Source organism: Callorhinchus milii, unplaced genomic scaffold, assembly GCF_018977255.1.
Source record: "Callorhinchus milii isolate IMCB2004 unplaced genomic scaffold, IMCB_Cmil_1.0 Scaffold5, whole genome shotgun sequence".
NCBI classification, from domain to species: domain Eukaryota; kingdom Metazoa; phylum Chordata; class Chondrichthyes; order Chimaeriformes; family Callorhinchidae; genus Callorhinchus; species Callorhinchus milii.
Window position 1 is genome coordinate 36,737,927 of NW_024704746.1, and position 25,851 is coordinate 36,763,777.

Consider the following 25,851-nt stretch of genomic DNA (forward strand, 5'->3'; position numbering starts at 1 on the left):
CAAAATTTTGTCCAGCTACAATTAACACATTATTTTTTAAGTGGAACCGCTCAGCAAACATTAATGCTGCGTTTATTTTTCAATTCTTTTTGCCATCACTGCACAGGGTAAACCCAGCACCAGCGCTTGCTTTACCCCTCCTTTCCCAACTCCCCCCATCCACAGTCTAAATGCAGCAGAGAGGTCTTTCAGCTGAATGCTGTAAATAGTTAAGCGACAGAAAAAGATATAACAGGAGATTAAAATTAATTACCATGCTGCAATACAATAAAATCAAGTGAAATCCTCTCCAAAGTGTGAACCTATAAACGCACAGGAAATTTAGACATTAACAAGTTCACCAACAAGCCATAAACCCCAACACAAAGTCAAGACGACAACAGACCTTTCAGCACCTCCGCCTCACGGCCATTTGTTGAGTTTCACATCAGGCCACAGGAATGCAATCCTCAAATGGAAACACATGAGGTGATAGTCCCAGGGCAGTCAGTATAATATAGTTTGCCGATGTGCTCAGGTAATGGGGTAAGGCCATAATAAGCACCTACTGTTAAAGCACACTAAACCTACTGCCCCCTGGATCATCACCTGATAATATTCCCCAATCAGCAGATAATAATAATAATAATAATCCTTGCCTTTGATATAGCGCTTTTCACATCTTCTTGACGTTTTAAAGCGCTTCACAGAATAGACTCTAAAGTGAATTGACCGTATATTTGTGAGCGAAAGATCACAGGGTATGGAAGAAGCCAAAGTTCAAAAGCATAAATAAAGCTTGGGAATAGTTCTGAAATGAAGCTTCGTGCAGTTTACATAAGGAACTTCACAAAGGATAGGATAGGGCTAGAAACCATGAGTTAGATTTTCATTTCACTGAGGTATGCTGGGCCGTGGGGATTTCCACACAGCCTTGAAAATCACAATAAGGTGGGAAGCCAATCCACTGGAGCTGCAGGGACTAATGCTGAACATTACAAATCTTATGTATATTTAGCACATTAGTATTTTATAACACATTAAATATTCGTTGTGTGCTGTTGGCACCAACTCCAAACTTGGCAGCAGGCTGTGAATGTAATGAAAGCAACATTCCTGAAGAGGAGACAGTGTCGACCCCACTGTAGGGCATTTTGACCCTTGGTTTGACAACACTGTAAATGCCAACCAGCCTGATTTTTCTAGTGATTGGAGCCAGAAAGTAAAGGGCTGCTGGCAAGCTAAGCAGCCAAATGTTTCTGCCCACTTTCATCCAGAACTAAAAAGTGTTTTGCTATGGTTGGCCTCTATGGCTGTTTCCCATCTTGCAGAGAAGGTATCGACACCACACCAATAGGGTAGTCATTGTATACAGCTACAATGCTGCATTTATATCACAGAACTACATCAGTACAAACTTTCTTAGTAGTACCCAAGCTCTCATTGCTGTGGCATCTGTTCTATTTATTACTGCGGACTGAATTACTAGTGTTTGTCATGCTGTAAGAAATAAAAAANTGTTTTGAAAGCTTATTTCCATCAATTTGGCTTTTACCCCATTCCCTTTTGTTCCCCTGAGTACTTTGTGGTCATTTTTTTCCCCTTTTCATTAAGATAAAGGGATATCAGTGCTAGGTAATTGGTCATGTTGCCATTTGGATCGCAGTATAAGCATCAGGCATGTTCAGGTACGATATGGGCCAGCCACAGACTCTTTCAGTTATCTCCAACAATGTACATTAAACCCCAGCTTCAGAAGCATGCCTCTTATCAAATGACAATAAAAAAAAATTAAACTAATGGTAGTTTTGAGCTGGGCATCCAAAGCTGCTATGAGTGTGGTTGAGAATCTCTCAAACTCATTTCATGCAGTACTTTTACTGTTAGAAAAGGGAGATTTTTTTTTGTCAGCTCGGTGTCTGACACATGCGGAAACCCATCACTGTGCTTACGAGTATCCAAACCAAACTGAGAATTCCATGTATCCCACCTACATGTGGAACTTCCTGAGGCAGATTGTTGGAATGGAAAGCACACTCTCTCCCTGGAGGGATGCATCATCCTCACCTAATTCCGGAATATATTAGATGCAGGTTGGCATGTATATTGCTTCCTACTAAAGAGCTAATCTATTTAACTTTTCCTATGCATTGTTGAGTGTTTTATTTGGCTACAGTATAATGACCAGGTGATTTAAGCCCCAAGCTCTACCACACACCTTATTGCAAAGCAAGCTAAAGTTCTTATATATATGGTGTCAATCTTCGGGATCCTGATGAATAGAACTTGGTTCTTTCTGTCCACAACTGTAAGCAAAAATACATTGGTGTACCTGTCACATTGTATGGTACTTGGTGAGTTCTGCACATGTTTGGGTTGTGCATTAGAGGTAAATTAACCTGTTGGGTGGCCAATGGATTTAATCACAATTAAATGAAAGTTGCCAATTCTTTCACCAGAGTGTAAAACAATATTTTTACTTGCAAGCTTTATGAGTATAATCGCCTCAATGAGACCAATAGAGCTATCAGACTAAGCTTTAGTGAATGCATGAAACATGGTTATTTTAATACATTTGGCTTTAGTTACTAAAAATTGTTTACACAACCAAACAGCCTAAAAGTGAATATTTTCCCAGTATATGTATGTATGTACCTTGCCTGTTATTGTCATTTTTTTTATGGGAAACTCATGTTTTCGTATAAATTTCATTCCGTTTCTAAAGCCTCCAAATGAATCCCACATGATAAAAATGTGTTCACTTCTTCTTTCACCCTGCAGGCGTCTTGCAGGAAATGACTTGACATACATCCCTATGGGAGCTTTTGCTGGTCTTTACAACCTAAAAGTTCTGTAAGTAAATTCTTCCTTCATTTGAATTATGTTTGTTTGTACTTAGGAAGTATGATTCTTAACATGTATTTTTTGAATAGGAGCAGCAACTACAACAAATTGCATTTATAATAGTGCTTTTCACATCAGGAGGACGTCTAGTAAATACATCAAGCATTGCAGAAAATACATGTAAAATTACTTTGTAAAAAGAAGTAGTCAGCTTTGAAAACTATTCCAGTTTTCTAAAACAAATTGTAATAAGAATCATAAAACTATTGTATTAATAATCCTTGTACTTTTTGAACACCAAGCTAGATTATACTGTTCAGTGAAACAAAATACAATACAAATTTACATTTATGTACAGTAGTGCCTTTCAACTTGAGAGGAAGTCCCAAGGATTTGATATAATATTTCATATTAAATATTCAATAATACATCTAATATTGATTCCCCATACATTCGAGTCGGTTCTAAAAAAATGTGAACTACAGTATTTTGCGAAAATGTCATCTACCCCCACCAACCCTATAATGTTTTACCTTTACACAGGACACTGTAGAAGTATACCAAGGAAGTAACCAAAATCGTATTTTATTGAATGAAGCTTTCCGGTTGATGTTCAGTAAAGTGATGGAATTAGAAGGCCCATGCTTTATTTTTATTCACTTATACCTTGTAATCCTGGCTAACTGCACCACCTGGTTTATATAATCACTAACTCCATTCATTTCACCCACAAAGCACACAGTCACTGCACTTTCCAATATATTCTGTAAAGTGCTTTGGGACTTCACCTGACGCGAAAAGCACTATAGAGTACCGAAACATAAGGATTATTATGATTATTATTATTTTCACTGCCAAAAAGCATGAGCACCACCATGGATTGAAAATATTCAATAAAACTATAATGTATGGTATTAGGGACTTTTTTAGTCTATTTTTTAACTTTAAACTCAGCTGCTTCTATTATTATGACCATTCAGATATGGTAGAACTTCAATTTCATTTATAATGATGTTTATGGGCTTTTGGAGATGATAATTCACCTTGGATAAAGCAGCAATTTCCTGTATTGCCCCAGAATTTCAATATATATTGCTATGTATTGCTCTGTAGTTCCTCCCATAGAAGCTGTTTGAGGCTGAGAGAAAATGCAATCATTTGAGCCATGTTCATTAATCACCTTTGTTTTGCCTATTAAGAAAGCATTTGTCTCGCCTGAATGAAAGCTTATCCATATTGCCTGGGGACAGAGAAGTTTAACTGATATTCCCAGGAGAGACAAAAAAGGCCTTTGTCAAGTAAATTGTTGTCGACAGAAAATGTATTCAGTTTCTGCAGAGGAAATGCAGAAAGGTGTGAAGAAGATGGTCTAAAAGCAGGGTAAGGTGGGGTGTGCTGTCCGGCAAATGCACTTTGGGGCTGTTCAAATTTTGTATGAAAAACATGAAGCATTAGAGAATATGTTTGATATAACACTGCAGTAATCACAATGTTTTACTGAACATACTAGTTGCAACAGATTCATTTCTCATTGCCTCTACAATACATTTGTATAGCACCTTTCATATCGGAAGGGCGCCCCACGATGTTCTGGTGACTAGGTTACTTTTTGTTCCCGTTTGTTACATTTTATTACTTTTTAGTCGTGTTTTTTTGCGCTCTCGTTCTTTGTCAGTCTGTGCTCTTTTATCCCTTCATATTTTTTTCTGGTCAGCCGGATGTCTGACACGCGAAAACCCATCACTGCGCTTACGAGAATCCAATCCAAACTGAGAGTTCCACATTCGCATGCCATGCACACGTAGCTGAGCCTGATCCCGTCCTCACCCAATATCTGCACAAGCAAACTACTCAGCAGGACTTATTGGAAAGGTGTGGGACCAGGAACCCTAGCTCTGAGGTGCTGGGGACAATTGTAGAACCACAACTTCTAGCCCAACAAAGATCTGACAATAGATCAAGTATTGAACATGGGGAAGCACAAGCTGGAGATCAATTCTGGGACCTTGGCTAATCTGGTTTAGCTTCACAGTGAACAACTCAAGCATGTAACGATCCCTGATTATCAAGAGTTTGAAAAAATGTTTTTTTAAATAAAAAAAAGTTAAGAAGTGTCCAGTGTAAAAATTAAAGCACTTGACGATGCCTACTACTTACTCCAATATCAGCCCCCACCGGGAAATTTATACCATCCTTTTGCTGTCAGTGCTTGTACAGTACCAGGAGTCTGAGGTTGACATTGACACCAAAGATGCCATCATAAGATAGCATTAATGAGGGAAATCAATTTGATATTTCCCAAGTGAATGTCAAAGATCCAAAGTAGAGGATGGTTTCTCAGGGAAAGCTTAGCAGCTGGATATCGTTTATGCCAGGGAAGAGTTAAACAAAAATTAAATATTCATTTGAAAATGTAGGCCCTATCATTTTCATTTTTTTGGGCAGGCGAAACCCATTAGCATGTTTAAGAGTATCCAAACCAAATTCTGAGTTCCATGACCTCCCACCTATACATGGAAATTCCAGAGATATTTATATAACTATCTCTGGAATTTTGATGCATCGGTGGGATGCATGGAACTCTAAAATATCTCAGACACCTGGTTGAACATAAAAAAATTGCATCAATTTTGTATACATTTGCAAAGAAGGTGTCAACTATCACAAGGAGTATGTTAACAAACACTGTAAATTTCACCCCACAGCCTCTTAACAGTAAATGTAGAGTCAAACTTGCTGCTGCATTCACCTTCCGAAACTTTATGGATAACAATACATTTGTTTACAATTGAACTATAGTCCAGGGTCAGACTCCGCCACTGTCAAGCACTCCAGGACGCTACCTGGCGTGAAGGGCGCTATATAAATGCAACTTGTTGTTCTCATAAAACTTTGTTAATGGTGTTTATAGCAGTCCAATGTCTTCCAAAAACATTTTTTTTTACATAAGTTTTTAATTTTTTTGGAATAAATAGATTCTGTAATTTAAATAGTAATGGTAAAAATATTGTGGCATTATTTAGGAAAGAGCACAGAATTTTGAGATATTTTGATTTATGTTTTAACCCTTCTCCTTTTCCATTTCAATAGTATGTTGCAGAACAACCGGCTGAGACAGGTCCCTGACAAGGCATTGCAGAGCTTGCATGCTCTACAGTCGCTGTAAGTAATGACTACCTATAAGCAAAGATACAGTAGGATAAGTGCTGTTCAGAGAACAAATATGTACTGTTATACCAGATTGACCACTAATGTCACTTTTATACGACAGTATAGCTATTTTTAGGACAGAACTCAGAAGTGAAGGCAATGAAAATCTGGTGACCCTTTTTGCACTCTCACTGTTTTTACATTCATGGACTTTGCCCTGCACTTCAGAAGGGAGGTGGGTGCTTACAGCAAAATGACTTTCCATTGTAAAGTCATGGTATTACTGCTATTGCCACTTGGGAATTAACAGCAGTGGAGGATGGGAGAGGTACCGTATTATCAAGCAACTGATCCTGGGATTTTTTCTTCAATTCCTCTACTGTTATTTCAGTACTAAAGTGCTTTTGTTCTACTTTTAATTGGTTTTGTTGTACTTCATGTCATCTGTGTCTGAGAGACTGAGCTGTTTCCAGGCCAACATCACGATTCAGCCTGAGATCTGCCTCAAGGTGACTCTCCTTCTGCTTGTTTATCTTACCGCAACAGCCCAGAACAGATCAGAACCACAGCATGTGAAAGGCTGTAGTTGCAAACCGCAAAAATGAGATGGAGCAAAATGGGAGAGTCCAGAGAAGAGGCTAAAAGTCAAACCATTTGATTGCAGAATGGATCGATTTCAAGATCCCCACACTCATGTACTAATCACTTCATGCCCTGGCACCCTCTTACTTCTCTGACCTACTTACACCCCACTCCTCTACCCTGCACATTTTGTGCACATGAGCTGCTAATTCAAATAATCCTTCTTTATTATTAGTGTTAGGGTAGAAGAAAAGGACCTCCAGCATTCGGAACAGTTAACACTCAAGCAACTATTTAATTTTTCAGGTAGAGTGACCTAATATTTCTGGGTTCTGCACAAGTATAGATTGAAATAAATAAGCACAAACTCCCAAGTAGGAATTCTCTGACGTAGGTTGCATTTATGGATCAGGTTGCACGGAGGAGGGCAGACATCTTCCATATCTGTGGTTGTTCATTTTTAAGTGAGGGGAAAAAAATTCACACCAAGGTCAAATTATTCAAATATCTTCCGTCCTCAGGTAGCTCCAGTCAAACAAAAGCCACGTTGTTGGAGTTTCAGACTCTGATATGTGTTAAACAGAACTCGGTTCTAAATGACATGACAGCTTCACTTATAATTCTTTTGTAACCTGAAGTCTCTCCTCTATTGAACCAAGGCAAATAAAGCTGTCAAGTCTGGAGAATAATATCCAATGACCAGAGAGTTAAAACGCATTGGTCAATAGGAGCTTTACAGCAGCTGGGCAGCAGACCAAGATAGAATGATAATGGACCAGCACAGTATGTGTAGTATCTGCTGACAGAAGGCCATTGACTCAAATAAGTCCTTAGAGAAAGGAAACTAGACTTCTTTTGTTCACTTGAAATTGGGTTGTACTCTGATCAGGTAAAGATGTGCTAAGATTTAGTTTCATGCTTACCACTGTGTAGTAATATTGCATTCAATAGGTGTTGCATTCCTTATTGCTACCATAAACTCTGGGGTGCTACTTATACCAGTGTAAACAGCACACCCGGTCTGAGATTTATGCCAAGCACTTAAACCCCTTAAACCATATCAGCACATAAATCATACTCCTAAGTTTGCAAATCAACCATATCGGCATGTACCTATCTTGTACTTACTAGTATTTGGAGTCAAATAATTGCAGTTTACTGCATTCGTTTTTGTCATTTTCTCCTCTACTCCCCTGTAGGTAATGGCTACTGTGTTTGTTGGGGTGCACCCTCTATCTGATCTAAATGGCTATTGTTCATCTATGAGACGAGTCATAGCCCAATACTCTCTCTAATTGGTTAGTAACTAGCAGTAATCTAGTAATTTTTCCCTGAGGAGTCTCAAAGATTGTTGATATGGGAAATCATGTTGGGAAACAGTTTAATGTGAATTTAGGAGCAGTAAGAAGGCTGCACATGTTTGTTTGTTGTTCTGAAGTTGGAGTAAATGCAGAGAAAAAACAAAACTTATGCCTGACATACAAAAGCTTAATACTGTCACTGAAATGAAAAAATATTTCTTGCATTTGGTATCATGCCTTATCCCCTGAAAATGTTAGTGCCTCAGAGGGTTCTTCTATAAAACATCTGTAGGTGAACACCGCAGCCAATTTCCATCGAGCAATGTCCCATAAACAGCTGTGAAGCCAGTTTTTGTTATTTATGAAATTGTTGGGTGGAACCTTCGGAGAAACTCCCTTCTGTTTTTGAATAGTGCCATGGGATCTTTAATGTCCACCTGAACAGGCGGACTGGACTCGGTTTAATGTCTCTCCAACAATGCATTGCATTGGACATTGCCAAAGCAAGAAAAGTGCTCCATTCTCCAGCACTGACATTTTGCCAGAAATACATTTGACCGGCATAGAGATAAACATGAAACATAAAGCAGTATACTTTTATAGCCATTTTAGTTGCTGGGCTCAGGTGATTCTAAATCATGGAAGGACACTGTATCAGTTGAATTTAATAGCAGAAGAAGGATAGAAATAATTTTGTTTGTTTGCCAACAGTTCTGGTAAGAAGACTTGATATTCCAATAGAACAAAATGTTACAAAAGTTCAAAGGCAAGGTTTTAAAGGCTGCAAACTAACCCTGCACTATAATTATGAGGTTTATTATTTTAATACGTAATGCAGCAAAAGAGGAGAGTTGATTTCTGTAGATATACTTCATCATTTATGCACTATTAACCGCATTGGCCAAGCGAGGCCTATAAATTTTTTCATTGTAATATATCCTTACATAATGGCCTGTATGAGATGAAAGTGTACCTATTCAGTCATCTTTTGAATGTCCTTATAAAACATTTTAATTGTGCAGTTTAAGTATGAAGAAAATTATTGAGTCTGTGCAGCTTAATTTCCTGCCACATCAGTTCCAAGTTTTAAACGGTGGTAGCAAATGTCATGGAACACTAAGTCCAATAGGAGCTCAGTGGGAGTTCAGTCATACCTCATCCGTTTTGGTTCAAATAATTATTAAATAATTCTTCAACAGTTATATTTTTGTTCCTAATTTATCTTCTCTCAGTCTCTCTCTCTCTCTCTCTCTCTCTTCTGGGACAGCTTAAACTATTTACCTTTTTGAAATTAAATGATGTATGATTGTACTCTCAAGGGAATATGTAATACCACAGTGGTGTGAAGGAACATACAGGACCTACAGGATACAGCTCAACTCGACAATACAGTAAACAAGGAAAGGTTTCAAATCTGTTTCTTAGCTGAAGTGTGTTATTTGAAGATTTACAGCAATTGCATTCTTCACCTGACTAACCTCACAGAAAAAGCTTTCATGACGTGTTAAGGTTTTATGGGATTGTATGACTTTGCAAGCTTCAAGTAGGAATTTTTCAAATCTTGACTCTATAGTCTTTTGTTTCTTCCCACTCCTTTTCTGTAGGCAGTGATTCATGTTGGAATGCAGTTTTGTGGGTGCCAAATGCTCCCTCCCCTCCCCTGGCCTCAACCAAGTACCCATTCTTCACAATTGACTGTAGCCAGTGAATGTCAGTTTATTTGACCGTGGGAATCGAGTTGAGTTCTCCTGTAATCTCTTGACATCCGCACCACTGGTACGGGGGCTCCAGATAGCGATGAGAAAGGAACCCTGGTCATTTTTCACCTCTCTAGCCCAGGAACACAAGGATCATTTGCAGTGCCCCAACTCCTGCCCCTGGGAAAGAGATCGGCTATCTCAGCACAGGCCAGCAGCCTGAAATTTCACCAAATCATTGGCTTCATGACCACTTCATCTTAAAATTTGAGGTCACATAGAATTGTGTAAAATTCCTAAATTCAGTCATAATTTGGAAGCCAACAACGGCAGAAATCTGACTTCCAAATTAAAACGGAATTCAAGAGGTTTTCACAATTTAGCCCAATTTGTAAATTTGAGACCAAATGGTCCACGGGATTTGAACCAGGGTTCCTCTTGGTCTTTAAATCAAATGGGTTGTACATTTATCAGTGTAGCCTAATGTTTTGTTTTTCTGTCTTCTCTTTGCTTTTCATTCTCTCTTTAAAATGAGAGGGTGGTGTGAACAGCAAAAGTATGGAGCAGCAGTACATCCAATATTAATTGAAAGTGGAACCTGTAGGTTACGAGAGCGTGTACATTATACAGCAAACTGTGGTTATTCCCAACAGATCACTGACAGAAATTTGAGTTGCATTGATATGAAACTTGCACTTGCCTATTGTGGCAAGCCACTTAATATAAATAAGCTTTGATCATATTCTTTGACAATGAGCTTCAAAATCCATTCTGTTTGACCTTGTTTCTTGAGCCTACCAAACCGTGGCACATGGCCATTAACTGCAGATTTATTCACAATAAGGAGGGAGGGTGTTTTGATAGTAAAGCAGACAGAGACTGCAAACAAAACTGATAAGCACACAATCTTAATTAGTACATTGTACTTTCACTGTAGCCACATGATGTGCCTGCGTTTCAACATGAGTGCTGTACCGTGCATACTAAATATGATATTGTACGTATGGATCGGACATCAATGTTTTATTATTTTTCACATTGCTTTGCAATATTTGTACACCATCTCTACGTTTCTGTAAGAGGCGTTTACATTAGCTTGTAATGACAGGGCATTGAATGTTTCTTCACCAAATTTCCCATTCAAGCCCCACAGAGGGACTACATAGGCTGTCACTCCAATTCAGTGCTTGAGAAGTACAACATTATGGTAGATGGTGTTCTTAAACTGAGATCCTGTTTGCCTGTTCAGATGCATGTTAAAGATCCCATGGCACTATTCGAAAAGAGAAGGGAGTTTCTCCCGCTGTCCTGCCCAACGGTCCTCCAGATAAAATGGCATTAATAGTTCCAGGCTCCATGACCCCATCACCCCTGCCCTCACCCACTGCCTCCCCATTCCTCAGAGGATAGAATTCAAACTCCTTGTCCTCACTTTCAAGGCCCTCCTTGGCCTTGCCCCCTCCTACATCTCTGACCTGCTGACCCTCAATCAACCTGTCCACTCCCTCCACTCAGCAGGCTCCGGCCTGCTTCAGGTCTCCCACCCAACCCACCCACCGTGGAGTCCTGTAGCTCAGTGATTAGAGCACTCGCTTTGCAAGCGAGAGACCTGAGTTCAATTCCAGGCAGGGCGAAACCTTGGGCAAGTTTCCTTACTCCACACGCCTAGTAATAATCCCTCCAAAACCAAAAACAATAATAAATTGGTCATTTTCAATCTACGACTGTTTGTGGGACATTTCTGTGCGCAATTGGCTGCTGCGTTCGCCCACAAATGTACAGTCAATTCACTTTACAGTGTGTTCTGTGAAGCGCTTTGGGACATCCTCCCGACGTGAAAAGCGCTATATCAAATGCAAGGATTATTATTATTATTATTATTATTACCTTTGGCGGCTGGGCTTTCAGCCTCTCTGCCCCCACTCTTTGGAACTCCAACCCACGATCCCTTTGCCTTGCCTCCCTCTGCCCTTCCTCATCCCAACCCTGTCCCCCATGCTCGGGTCCTGATCCCTGACTGTTGGAACATCCTCCCAATGTGAAAGGCACTTTACAAATGCAATTTTGTTGTTGTTGTTTGTAAGACATTGCTGTGCGTAAATTGGCTGTCACGTTCACCTGCATAATACAGTCACGACACTTTCCAGTAAATCCAATGAAATGCTTTGTGGTGTCTCAACTACAGGATAAAGCACTAAATTAAATGCAAGGATTATTATGTAGTATAATTATTACTTAACCATATATGATTAAAAAATTACGCCCCAAAAACTCAACCTCCCTTTGGTGGCAAATCTAAACTTTGATGGTAGAAAGCAACATTCATTTTAAAACCACAGACAGATAAATTAAATTTGGTCAAAAAGAACAACAATGTCTAGTCCTTTCCCTATAATTATTTCCTATTGAGCAAGTCTGGTTCAAGGTTCAACAATTAAGCTTGCAATAATTCTGGGAATTGAGCAGAAAATAACCATTGTATTCGAATGTGTTTTTCTATGACTCAGGGTTACTGATTCATGCTTGATGTTGACGTCTGAGGTCCTAAGTTCTCCGAAAATATTTAGCACTTATTTTTCAAGATTATTGAGTAAACTGTTAATGGACCCAGGAATAAAAATAAAAAGACTCCAGCACTCGTCTGTGGCATTTTCTCCAGACTGCAATGACCTTCTCCAATTGCACTGCGCGATATTCTGGTTATAAAATATGAGCATCCTGAATTCCGACTTTGGTGAGCCAGTACACATGATGCTCCATTGGATGGTGAATTAAACAACAATCTGAAAATTAGTTTGCAGTGATGGCAGAGTGCACATTACAAATATCCTCAGCAAAGCTAGGATGTATGCAGTCGATAGAACAAACTGATAGAAACCAGAAGTGCCCCATACTCTTTTGATTTAGAGCGGAGAAGTAAGCAAGCTGGTTATGTTTAGCTTTTTTCCTCACAAGTCCTCAGTTTATTTTTTTGTTGAGCCATAAAGACAATTTGTACCGAGATCCTTGGGGCAGGTCATGATGACATCTGACACAGTATAGAGGGTGATCTACAGTAACAGGAAAATGTTAACTCATAAAATTATTGGTAAGCATGTCAATGGTATAATTTGTTCACAGATGTAAACCATAATTTGTAAATCCCTACCTCCACCCTCCATCTGCCTCTCACCTTCTTCAGAAGATAATGATTCATACAAGATGGTTCCAGCTACTCTTCAGTTTCCAAATAACCATTGACATGTGAGTCTGCATAGCACAGTAAGATATCCAACCAAGCTCCATAATGTAGCCAGATAGCAACCAGGACCAGGAGCACAGGAAATTATTTTACTTCCCTATCCCAGAGAGACTGAGGCCAATTGTAGAGACCTACTGTTGTCCAGACTCAGATCAGCTAACTGATTGCAGACAAGGGATTATTCCTGGGACCATCCAAATCTGAATGGTTCAGTTTCATTTGGACGATGCCTTTACCAACTAAGCCATTGGATGTTTTTAGGGGAAAATAATAGAAGTGACTCCAACATCGGGTATTAACTTCTCGATGACACGACACGTACAGCAGTTGGTAATAAAATGAATTGGATCTGAAAGAAAATGTCATTGTTTTGTCTAAAGTATAGGTTTCAGGGAGAAAAAAAAATGTTCCCCTCCCTTCAATTCTCTCCCTTCCTCTCTTGAAGACATTGACTCATGGTGATGTGCATGTAAACACATTCTTGTGCTGGACAGCAGCCGTGCTGCATGGCAGACCGACTGTAACTGCACTCTGTAATCAGTGTTATTGTTGCCTCCTCTCCGGTTTCTCTCTGTGTTAATGTTACATCTTTTGCTCCAGTGGGTTCTTTGGTCTTTTTCCTAGTAACTGATGCTGTAAATATGGTGAACATAGTGCAGTATAAATCAAGCTTGAGCAGCCCTGATTCCTGAAGCCTGGATCACATGCGGTTCTTTGTATAAATCCACTGGTTGCAAATCCAGTGCAGTGCAGTGCAGAGGGATATCTTTTCAATGTCTCTAAGGGACATCTTTCTAATGTTATTAAAAAGTTGGTCATTGCAATCAGTCTTTTAATACATTAAACAACTAACGAATAACTTCAGAGTTTGTGCATGCAGTTAACTCCGAAATAATTCCCTTCCCTGGAAATAATAACATAATAACTCCCAGCAGTATAAACAAATCTTTAAATATGATATTGCCATGTGTTTTGCTCGTTGGTTCCTTTTAATTCTGATTTTTTTTTCTTCTTGACTTCATTCTCTTTAATATATAATTCCTTTGCTGTTGACTTTTGGAATAACACATTAAGATAAAAGTTAGAGATTTGCCAGTGGGGTCCAAACCTTTTTTCCTTACCTGGTTTCTTTTGTCGTGTGGAGTCTAATTGATTCCATGAGGCGGTCTGTTAGAAACCAAACAAATATAAAACATTTAACAGGATTGTTTTGTTCTACCTAGTTTCCTGACAGCTATGAAGTATATCTGGCATGATCAACCTGTGTGTATTAAGTTTCTTTTGCTTTTTTAAAAAAGGTAGGGATTATTTGCCCTGCAAAATTTGCCAAAAACATTGCTTTGATTTTTTTAAAAAAATTATATCAAAATGGTACTTTCAATCCTTTGAAAGGCATGAGTTTTTTTTTGGTCAGCTGGGTGTCAGACATGTCATCACCAGCATAAGAGTATCCAAATCAAACAGAATTCCATGCATCCCAGCTACACATGGAAATCACAGAGATGGAACGCCTATGTTTACCTAGCAGTAGTTGGAACACAATTGTTCGTCTTTTCCGGGGATAATAATCCCTCAAAAAAAAACAATAATAATTTGGTCACTCAATCCACGAGTGTTTGTGGGACACTGCTGTCTGCAATTCGCTGCCACGTTTCTCCCACAAATATACAGTCAATTCATTTTACAGTATAATCTGTGAAGCGCTTTGAAACGTCTAGAAACTGTTAAAAGCGCTATATCAAATGCAAGGATTATTATTATTATAGATTGTTGGAATGGAATGCGCATTCTCTCCTGCTTATCTAATTCCAGAAATTATTAGGCGCAAGTTAGCAAGAGGCAAGGCTTGGGAACCCCAGAGTGTGTGTTGGAGTACTGCTGGAGTCTAACCAGCTAAAACTGCATAGCTTGCCATTTGTCGCACTGTCTGTTTATCCAGCTAGGACCACCCTACTCTTTAAGGCTTTGGCCTGCAGGGTTAACACAAGTTGATTGGGAAGAGTCAACAGTGACTGGTCTGGCCCTCCCGAGTCCTGCTGATGAGCCAGACTGGCTCTGCTGTCATCAGCACCACCAAAACCACTGCAGAGGACTGGCTCAATTCCAACATTCAATTGCCAAATATGTCACCTTGGAGCAAGTTCAGGTCCAAAGAAACCTGCTTACCTCTGCCCCAAGGAGGATAATCACCAATTTATTATCATTATTTTATTTGGAAGGAATTATTACCCCCGGGAAAACGATCCACCAATCGACTAACAACCAGGTTCCCATTTACTGCGAGGTAAACAGAGGCATGTGGAGTAAGGAAACTTCCCTGCCGGGAATCAAACCCAAGTCTCTCGCTTCCGAGGCGAGTGCAATAACCACAGAGCTACAGGACTCCTAGAGGTTCCACCAATTGGAGGGGTGGAATTTAAGCAGCAGCTGCTTACCCCTCTACAAGCCAATCAAGGTGAATTCCTGGTGCTGGGTGTACAAATGTGTGTTCACAAACTCAGACTTCAGGTAAAGCCTTCCAGAAGCTGTCGCCTCAAGTGTCAGAGTTTCCTCATCAACTATTTGACGTTCATCTGCCTTCAGTGTGGTGAGAGGACCTTTACAGGACAGCTCAGGTTCTGAACACCTGAAATTTTAGACAATTCAGCAACTGATTTCACCAACCTTTGTATGAAGGACAGTATGTACTGTAGTTTGTCTATGTTTATGTGGAGGCGTTAAATAGACTAATAAATACTTGAAGAATATAAAAGCAATCCATACATAATCCAGTGTAATTCAATTGAAACAGAATGTGCTCGAGTTGAGGATGATTATCCTAATTCCAGTGGATTAACTGCAGATGTTCTATGCTTCTCTTCCTCTTTGCCAATTTTCTCCACCAATTTTTCCTATCCCCTGCTGAAGTAGTTTAATTCAGTTTTCCTTCTACTTGGATTCAGTTCCCCAAGCACTAGCTCCTCTTCCTTGCCCAAGGGGGCCTTGATCGTGATGTTTTAGTGGGGTGTTCAATAGTGGGAGTTTTAGCCTCACTATCCTGAGGCACTTAAGGCAATTGTAGCATTCCTACTGCTGTCTCGCTGATACCTAAGGTCTAGCCTGGTGCAGTGGTAGCACTCTCGCCTCTGTGTCAGAATGTTGTGGTCCCAAGCACCACGTTTAAATCAACCTGTTCAAGCGGATGTTAAAGCTCCCATGGCACTATTCGAAAAGAGAAGGGAGTTTCTCCCAGTGTCCTGACCAAAAATCCTCAAGGTAAAATTTGTCATTCACTTCATAGCTATTTGTGGAACATTCTGTATGCAGTTCTGTGTGCAATTCTGAACATTGGCATTTTGATAAACGTCAAATGTTCACTACACTTCACAGCAAATCCTTTGAAGCCCTTTGAGATGTCCTCCTGACATGAAAGGTGCAAAGATCAAATGCAAGGATGATTAGTATCTGCTAACCAAGCATAGACTAGAGATTGAATCCAGCATCTAGATTAGCTGCTGCTTTTGGCTACATATCAGCCACTACACTACGAGTTTGTCATGTGAAGCTCTTTAAGATGTTTTGTTGTGGTAAGATGCTATGCTAAATGCGAGTATTTTTTTTTTTCTCCAGGCGACTGGATGCCAACCATATTTCCGTTGTGCCACCAACCAGTTTCAAAGGACTTGGCTCCCTTCGACACCTCTGGCTGGATGACAATGCCCTGACAGAAATTCCAGTGGAGGCTCTCTGTAGTTTACTTTGCCTACAGGCTATGACGTTGGCCTTGAATAAAATTCCTTACATCCCTGACTACGCATTTGCAAACCTTTCCAGCTTGGTAGTTCTGTAAGTAATTTTGTGTTGTGTTTTTNGGGGGATGTATTCTATTGCAGCTTTGTTCCAAGTGAACATAATTTTAGATACGCCTGTTTGGTGCAAGTGGCTGAAAAAGGTCTTTGTGAAAAATGCTGATCAGATTGAGGAATAAATCTTGGTGGTCTAAAAAGTATGCATATTGGCAATGTCATTTGAGAAGCATCTTTAAAGTAGGATAGCAAATGGAACAAACCTGAAACACCACTTGGCAAAGGAATCACATGTTCATGGTTGTGAAGGGCAAGTTGAGGACTAATGTCAGAAAGCATTTCTTTATACAGAGGGAAATCAACAGCTCAAGTGGGTTATTGGGAAAGGTAACTGAAGCCAGGAAACAACTTGTTTTCATTTAAAAGCTAGTTTGATGCTGTATTGGAAACACTGTAGGGTTGGTATTTCTGGAAGAATGAGATCAACTAGCCAGAATCTCTATGGAGCTGGAGCATCAAAACAGTGAGGGGGAGATACCTCTATATTGGTTCATGGAATAATGTCACAATACCATGGAGTCGTGTGAAACAATTGTTGGGTTTTTTAATGAGTAATGATGTTCTTCAACAAAAACAAACAATTACTGGCATAGCTGAATTAATCACAGGACACCAGGTACTACTGATATTAGTTCACAAGTACTTCATGTCATATCAAGAGTTGAGTAGAAACAGCAAATGTTGCACTCAACGTGGAACACTAATATTTCAAGCTGTGGTGTTTTGCCAGGAATATCTGCTATTTCTGCAGGTACCATTTGGTGTTAGCTTGGCTCAGTTGATAGGACTCTTATTTCTGGATCAGAAGGGTGTGGGTCCCACATCAGGACTTTAAGATCATAGTCTTGGCTGAAACTCCAGGGCAGTTTTAAGGGGTGCGCTGCAGTGTCAGAGATGGCGACCTTTGGTTGAAAGGTTAAACCAAGGCTTTGGTAGCCTGTTCTATGGATGTTAAAGATCTCTACCCACTGTTTACAGAGGATCAGGACAATTAAAATGTTGTTTATGCACTCTATGTTTTTTGCGGGGGATTGTTGTACATAAATTGGCTGCTGCATTTCCTTCAAATACACAGTTAGCGCAGTTTGGGAATGTCTCAATGTGGTAATGCAAGTACTGTATGCCATGTGGTGCACATGCTTTCTTGGATGCACAGAAAGGAGGCATCAATTGTTCCAATAGAGAATTAAATGTCTTTTCTATGGCTGCCAGTCAGCACTACCATTTTTTAGGGCATGGCCACTGTACCATGTTCTTGAGAGTGAGTGCTGGAAGATTATCCAAAAGGCCATGAACACTACCAAGCAAAGAGGTGTATTATAGATATCGAAGACACATTGAACTGAATTGTTGTGCAGGAGAGAAGGACCAATTTCATGTGACCAGCTGGAAGGGAAAGTGGCTATACTTTTGCAGCATAACACCAAATTAGAAGTGATTTTATGTCATCTCCACAATATGGGTCTGCATTTCTGTTTGTTTCCTCCACCGCTTACTCTTCTTTTACTGATGCTGAGATACGGTTCCATGACAGAACTTGTGCTGATTGACTTGATCAGACAATGGACTAATTTCTGGTATTCCTTACCAGAATTCCTTAATTCCAAATTCCATCAGAATTCACGTTTGCAACTCCTCTTTGGAAGTTGAAACTAGTTGCCATGGGTCAGCGTCAAATAGTTACAGCTATTAAAAGATTACCTTATTTATATGACTCAAATTCTTATTGAGGAATATTGCAAGTCGGAGGTCATTGAATGCCAGTACCAATAGGATATCTGATGAAGAAGGCTTCACACCAAGCGCAAGTCATCCCCTGACCTAATATTCATACACATGCATTTTTCTGCAGGAATTACTGAATCTCAGTCAGGAGCAGAAACCCTATCAATTAGTTCCTTCCCTTGCCTCGGGTACTGAGAATTAATTATAATGTCCTACTACTTCCATTCTGACTGAGATCAGCTAATGTAACACCGATCAGGGATTGAGTCACAAACCTTTTTTGGTCTGTGTGACTTTAAAGCCACTGGGTTGTATTTTGGAGGTGCTCGTGTGGTAGAGTGTTCTAATATAATATATAATCGCATAAATAATTTGATTAATGCTTTTGCATACCGACTATTTGGAAAGGTGGCTTCTTGGTGAAAGGTATGTTTGCCTTGCTCCAGTGAACCAAAAACCCAAAGGCAGGATATACTCACTTGATAACAGGATCTATCACCTGAGATGTAACATGAGGTGGATGCCAGTTCTATTCTCTTCTGGCATCTGAAAAAGATGAGACACAACACTCAGCCAATACTAGTGGGAGATTTTGATGGACAAACACAGTGCTGCCTGTGGGAGAGCAGGATTTCATATTCCCAATACATTGTGTGCTGTTTTCTTGCCAATCCCATTGTTCCTGTGATTTGGTTACACATTTGTTCCCTGGGATCATTGATGGAACACTCTGTTTCAGATTGAGGTTCAGAACTATATAGCAGTAAGGTAGAAACATATTACAGCATAAGAAATGAAACCAATAGAAACACAGAGTGATATCCATACTGTTCACCAATACAGTAAATACACCATATACATTTTCTGTAATTGTTTAATTGCAGTTTCATGAGAATACTAATTTGTAAATAGTGCCATTTTACTCTGTTTTCAATGCCTCTGTTTTCTGTGTATCCATCTTCCCATCAGAGAGTGATTCAAAACTATTCTACATAACTCCACTTGTGCTAAACTGTTAGTGGAGTTCCAAGACCTATATTGTATAGCTTTTATTGGATACGTACCATTCCTTGAGTCACAGAAGCATCCCTGCGAGGAATTAAAGTCATACATTGCGAAAAATCAATAACTGGAAATACTTTTGCAGTTACAAATGCCCTGCATACATTGGAACATTGCAAATCTTCTGCATTACCACTTAACTGCTATCACAGAATGAAGGTTTCAGCTCGATCCTACTGCTTGGTGCAGAAATTCCTAGGCAATTTGTTCAATCTTACGACTCAGAATCTAACACCATTGGGGAAAAAATCAAAACTAAAAATATGGTGAATTACTGTTCTAGGCAGCAATGTAAAATATGTATTGGATCTCCTGGCATTTTCTGCTGGGAGTGAAAGCCTTCATAAGTCAAATACAATTTGAAGTCTCTAGAGAGATTGAGGGAGGTGGTGTATCACCCAACATAATTTTCAACCATTTTAAAGCCAATCTTGAAGATGCACAGATGCAGTTATGTTGTGATTGTTGTTTTACCTAGCCTTTGCGTGACCTGTATAAAATGAGTATTTCCAATGACCGAGGCCCAAGGTCCTTGTGAGTCAACCAATGAAAACGTTTGCTTAACCCTGCTGTGTGCATTGTGCTTTCCTGACTGCGCTGTTAATGTTACCCCGCAGACATCTCCATAACAATAGAATTCACTCCCTGGGAAAGAAATGCTTTGATGGACTCCACAGCCTGGAAACCTTGTAAGTTGACCTCTGATTTGTTTCCCTTTTGAATGTTTTCAAAGCATAAAAATAAGTTGAAATGCAGATAAAAGACTTAAAGAACACAGAAGGATCAAAATATCTTTTTTTCAAATAGTGAAACAAAGGCACTAACTCTTTTTCTAAAAAAAACCTTGGTTTTACATTTCAAAATGCACAACATACTAACAGCAGTTTTATCGAGTGAGTAGCTGAACCGTACAGACCAGGAAGGTTGCAGGTTTGATCCCCAAGTTTGATCCTCAGTGTATGTTGAATTAAGAATGTATGGAATCAGAAAACCATCCATCAAGTTAGCTTCTTCCATATTCAATACCAAATGATAAAAATACATAATTTGTATTTCATATTAGACCTATAATTTGGAAACATTCCAAAGCACATCACAGATAATCTCTGTCACATATAGTGACTGTATATGCATTGTCAAATCTCAACTACCATGTACTAGACAACCCAAATCTCAACTACCATGTACTAGACAACCCAGTCCACTCTATCACCAATAATATATTATTATTATTATTATTATTATTAAGGGAAATATATAATATAAATACTCCATGAACCCCAAGGTAATGACACATATATTCCAATATATTCATCCATCCCATTATTGAGGACGAGTCTCCTTTTCCATACATAATTTCCCATCTCCCCTTTTCCCAGTGCCAGAAATACAGAAATAGCAATAAGAAATCCTACAGAATCTTTGTCAAGCACACATCTTCCATTGATGTTCTCAAGCAGCTTCCCATCTAGTTCTTAATTGACAAAAACACTATTTTTTTTGGACTCTATTCCATGTCCACTCCTCTGCTCTCACGGTGAAAGTTAAATAGTCTAGCTGCATCTGTATTTTCTATAGCTAACATAATTTTGAAGTGCCGGATCACATCCCAATTCAAAATGCTTTTTTTTCTTACAAGAACAAAATTCTGTTTTCCAAACATTCTTAAAACTTAGAGCTCCAAGTTATGCTTATCTCAGCTGGGCTAATAGTTGATGCACTACAATTAGCTCAGTGCCCCAGAATATAGAGAGGGAATCCAGACAAGGTTTCCAACCTTTATCACAATCCAATCCACAAAAACCACACACACACACACACATATATATATTTGGGAAATGATTGGCGAAGCAGACAAAACAAGAAAAAAAATCTAAATAATTGTAAAACAAGTATTTATCTATAAATTTAGAATGAATATATAATGATATCATACGTATACCATACGATTCATTACATTTTATGATATTTAGTTGGTTCCTCCTGGCAGATTACTACAGGTAAACAGTTGCTAATAATTCAGTGTTCAAAGCCTAAATCTCATCACTTTCAAGGTCCCCTGGTTGTAATTTGGTGCTGAATATTTTATGACCAGGGGCTTAGCCTATTTTTGCAATATCTGAATGTGCCAAAAACTGCACATCTTCTCATAGTTTGAGTTCAGAATGTGTTCCAAAGACCTTTCTACAACCATAATTAAAAACAACTGGAAACCTCTGAGAACACCCATTAAGCAAACAACCTCATCGCGCATTCCCCACCCATCCTCCCCACTAACAAAAAAAGCCTTATGTGATAGTTGATAGATTTTTGCCCGTGAATATTAAAGTAGAAATATGAAAGATTTGTAAAATATTGACATCTGTGGCTGTAAACTGGCAAATCTCTCTTTAAATCATTAGAAAAACTCTTTCTGTCTCTTATACCTCCTCTCAATAAACAGAAGTCTGTACAAGTCAGACTTGTTGGCTTGTAAGAGCAGGCTGAGCAGCAGCCAGAAAACATGAGGGTCTCCTTGTTGGAAGGAAGGTATTAATGTCCAGGGATGGTCACTGAAGCCATCTATACTGGTGGGCTCTAGAACTTCCAGAGGCATCAGGACCACTTTACTGTATGAGGGTAACATCAATAAAGTGAATGGGCTGTAATTCAACAAAGAATACTGGGATGTTAACCTATTACCAATATTTAACACCAACTGACTAGTTTTTGTCTTGTTTTTGAAATGTTAATGCCAATTTTTTTAATAAAAAGGCAGATAGGAAAATTCTTCTTTAAATTACTTGCTATTTCATCGACTGCCAATCCCATATTAATCCTCACTGGCACATTTTCTGACCAATATCATCTGTTTGGATTTAAAAGGCAAACTGAAAGTGAGTTTGTAGGTGCAATGAAACACTGCTAATTCATTTTAGTTGAAGACTTGCATGTTATTTACAAATACAGTAGGCAAATGCAGTTTGTCTCCTCTCCATAAAATGATCATGTGATCTGTTAAAGGTGGCAATGGTTTAATGCACCAAAGCTTAAAAAACAATTTTAATACATTTTTAAAAGTTTTTAAAAGTGTATTAAAACATTAAAAAAGTTTTTAAAAATGGCAACAAATTTGCTATAATGTTAATTGTGTTAAAATTGTAGCATTTCAGAAGGTGAACCACTTGGAACTTGTTCACATGGATTTGTAATGTAACAGAGGTTTACTCTGATGTCGAACGCAAGTCGTGTGTTTAGATTTTTCATACTTGTTAACCTTTTTATTTAGAGATTTGAACTACAACAATCTGGATGAGTTTCCTATCGCTATAAGGGCACTGACAAACCTCAAAGAGCTGTAAGTACCCAATGTCACCAATGTAGGACTAAACAGATAGGCTACAATGGTATTTTCCGCTCCTGTACGTTCCTGTATGAAAGATTGCAAATCAGTAAGAAATACAGCTATAATAAAATAATACGCATCTTAAATTATATAGGTTTCAAATAAAAGAATATACCAAAGCGATTCACAAAGTGAAAATGATTAGAAATGTTGTCATCTAGGCAAACTGCAGTAGCTAATTTGTGCAAGCAATATTCCACAGACATCAATGAGACAAGTAGCCAATTGGATCCAAATTCCTTGCAATTAATTCAGATGAAGGAGGAAGAAACGTTAAGCGCATAATTTAACATCCACTCAAATCACAAGGTTTGAGGACTCATTGAAAAATTCAATAAATACAGACACCTGCAAGAAATAACCAATCAATAATGCATTTAACATAGCATCTTATCATATCAAAGCGTACCAAACGCCCATCGTGTGTAACAGTTTTATTTTTGAAGTGCAGTGAATTTTGTTTTATATGAGCAAACTTAGAAATTGTTCTCTGTATGCTAATTTAATACATTTATTTATTCTACTCAATGTAGAAAGATTTTTTTCAAGGGGTGCTTGTTCTTTTAAGAGCAGTTGACATACTCAGTGAGACTGTACCATTCCAATATCCATTCCAATATAATTCTTCTCTCTTTTTTATCTCTATTTTTTCTCTTTTATCTCTTAAATATGCTGACTCGTCTTGGGCAGCAGTTCCATAGACATTACCTATTGTACAGTATCTTGCCTCATGGCTGTTGCACGTGTCATCAGCCGTAGGCTGTTCTGCTGCTTGGGAGTCATCACAGCTTCGCTTGATTCCATCTCTCTTTGATGTGCACACAGCAAACCTTCTAGTAAGGGTCACTGGATCAGAAAGCCCAGCTCAGTTTTTCCTCCCTAGATAAGGGATGCTGAAGCTATATTGCTGCCCTGGCTGAGATCAGCAAACTCAGCACAAACCAAGAATTGAACCTGTGACCTCTGGTCTCTGTAGCTTAGTGCTCCGCCAGCCCTTTACCCATTCAGCTATCAAGGACATTCCCCAACCTCCTTAACTGCTCATAATCTAGATACATGCAGCTATTTGTTTGAGGTTCTGGAAGGTTGTGAGAATATTGGGGTGGGGTGGGGGGNAGAGAAAGAGAAATAAATCTTACTCTGCAACTATATCCAATTGTGTGAAGCCAGAGGGCCTTGGAACAAACTGAAGTAAGATTGTTTGGGAATCAGGGCCTCTCACTGCTGGCATTAATTGCAGGAATTTTATTCTACAGTATTTTGAGAAATCATATTGGAGTTTAATGACATGAAAAAGGCATTTCCAGGGAACTTGCCTTAATGCATGAAATTCCAATGTTGGCACCTTTCAAAGCCAAGATTCATTGAGCCTTGAGTATATTTGGCCTCGCGGGTCTTGTTATCTGATACACCTTGGGTGATGGGGTCAACGTAAAAAAAAGTAAAAGAATCCAATTAAATGTCATAGCATCCAAAGGATCTAATACATCCGCTGACCTCGTCAATAAGAGACTCAAATTTGTCAATCCTCTGCTTTCCCAAAGCAGACACGAGGCGTACTGAAGTGAATATTCTGGCTCCAACAAACTTGGTGCATATTGATAATATAATGTAGATTCTAGCTGTGAAACTATCAGTTTGCAGGAATGCAATTGCACAGCAATTGACATGGAATTCAACCCCTGACCCTACATTTGTCAGTTTGATCAATGGAATAACTCTGATTGGATCAAGAAAGGAAGGGGCATAGTTGATTTTGTTTTGTCACATCAAGCACGCTGAAATATTTGGATCATTGCACAGGCTCCAAGAAGACTGACCCTGAATTTATTTATAATTATCCATGTGAAAGTGCAGCAATGTAATGAAAGTGCCTGAATTAGGGTCAATTCAATGTTTCAGCCATTTGTCCCTTTATCAGTTCCCTTAATTTCTTGAGACTTAATTTTCTTTGATATTCCCCTCAAAAGGATTACAGTGTGTTTGCAGACTTTGGAATCCTAGTCAAAGGAAAAGCCCCACAGGTAATCGCTCGCACCAGGGATAATAGAAAAGGATTTCCTGCCACTTCCATGAATATTAAGCAAGCACTTGTACAAATCAGATGGCTTGTTACAGAAAGGGAAAAAAGGAAAGGTCTGAGAATTGAGAGTTCATTTGTGATGCAGTGGCATTGCTCCAGCATAGGGATGGATGCTGAGGTAGGTTAGTAAGAAAGGCAGATGGGGACTCATCTGTGGTTCTGTGTGCATAGGTTGGACATGATCTGGGGGAGATCAGGGCAACTAAAGAGAATATGGAGGGAACCTCAATGCTTTCAACCTCAAATAGTGGGATCTAATTTGCAGCAATTTTAATGGGATTAATACATTAAGAAACTCAAGAGGGACTCTTTCCAGTAACTCACCACAGATCACACTGAATGTAGATAACATGGATTGCTGCTTGGAAAGTGGATTGTGAGGAATGGTTGCTGTGAATTGACGGCTTCCTTAATTAAGCAGAAGTTGCTGCATATCAGTCCCCAGAATCTTGGTTTGGCATCCTCGTAGGTAATGTGGGAATTGCCATAACAAATCGTGGGGGGAAAATTGCTGTGATTAACCTTGGGATACTGTATAAGGTACTGGTTGGAGCTGGATATGCACTGGATGACGCAATGCATCCTTAAAGGGCTAAGAACTCAACTAAGGGTTTTCTTCCTATGTTTGCTTGCCAGGGCTCAGAATTACTGTGAAGGAAAACAACAAAGATTCAAATTTAAGATTGTGTAGGACTGGCTTATTTAATTTTGTTACTTATTTAATGTAAATTATTCTAGGGGCTTTCACAGCAACAACATCCAGTTGATTCCTAAGCAAGCATTTGTTGGTAATCCATCGCTGCTAACAATGTAAGTTTTTTTTCATACTTTGCTTCTGTATAATGCACTATGAACCGGCATGCAGTTTTCTGTAAATTCAATGTTTCTGTCTTCCATTCAGTGAATTCTATATTTAAAATCCTTTCTTAACTAGCCAAGTTAAATTGTTTTCCAGCA

At 39.0% G+C, this 25,851-nt stretch overlaps 1 protein-coding gene across 1 annotated transcript in view; it reads left to right on the forward strand.

Moving 5' to 3' along the window:
* Positions 1-25,851, forward strand: part of LOC103185324 (leucine-rich repeat-containing G-protein coupled receptor 5) — a 74,683-nt gene that overhangs the window by 32,862 nt on the left and 15,970 nt on the right. Inside the window, exons 3-8 of the mRNA XM_042335730.1 lie at positions 2,761-2,832; positions 5,914-5,985; positions 16,404-16,619; positions 20,044-20,115; positions 22,695-22,763; positions 25,633-25,704. Of these exons, the coding sequence (XP_042191664.1) occupies positions 2,761-2,832; positions 5,914-5,985; positions 16,404-16,619; positions 20,044-20,115; positions 22,695-22,763; positions 25,633-25,704 (573 nt within the window). The remainder of the gene's footprint in view (positions 1-2,760; positions 2,833-5,913; positions 5,986-16,403; positions 16,620-20,043; positions 20,116-22,694; positions 22,764-25,632; positions 25,705-25,851) is intronic.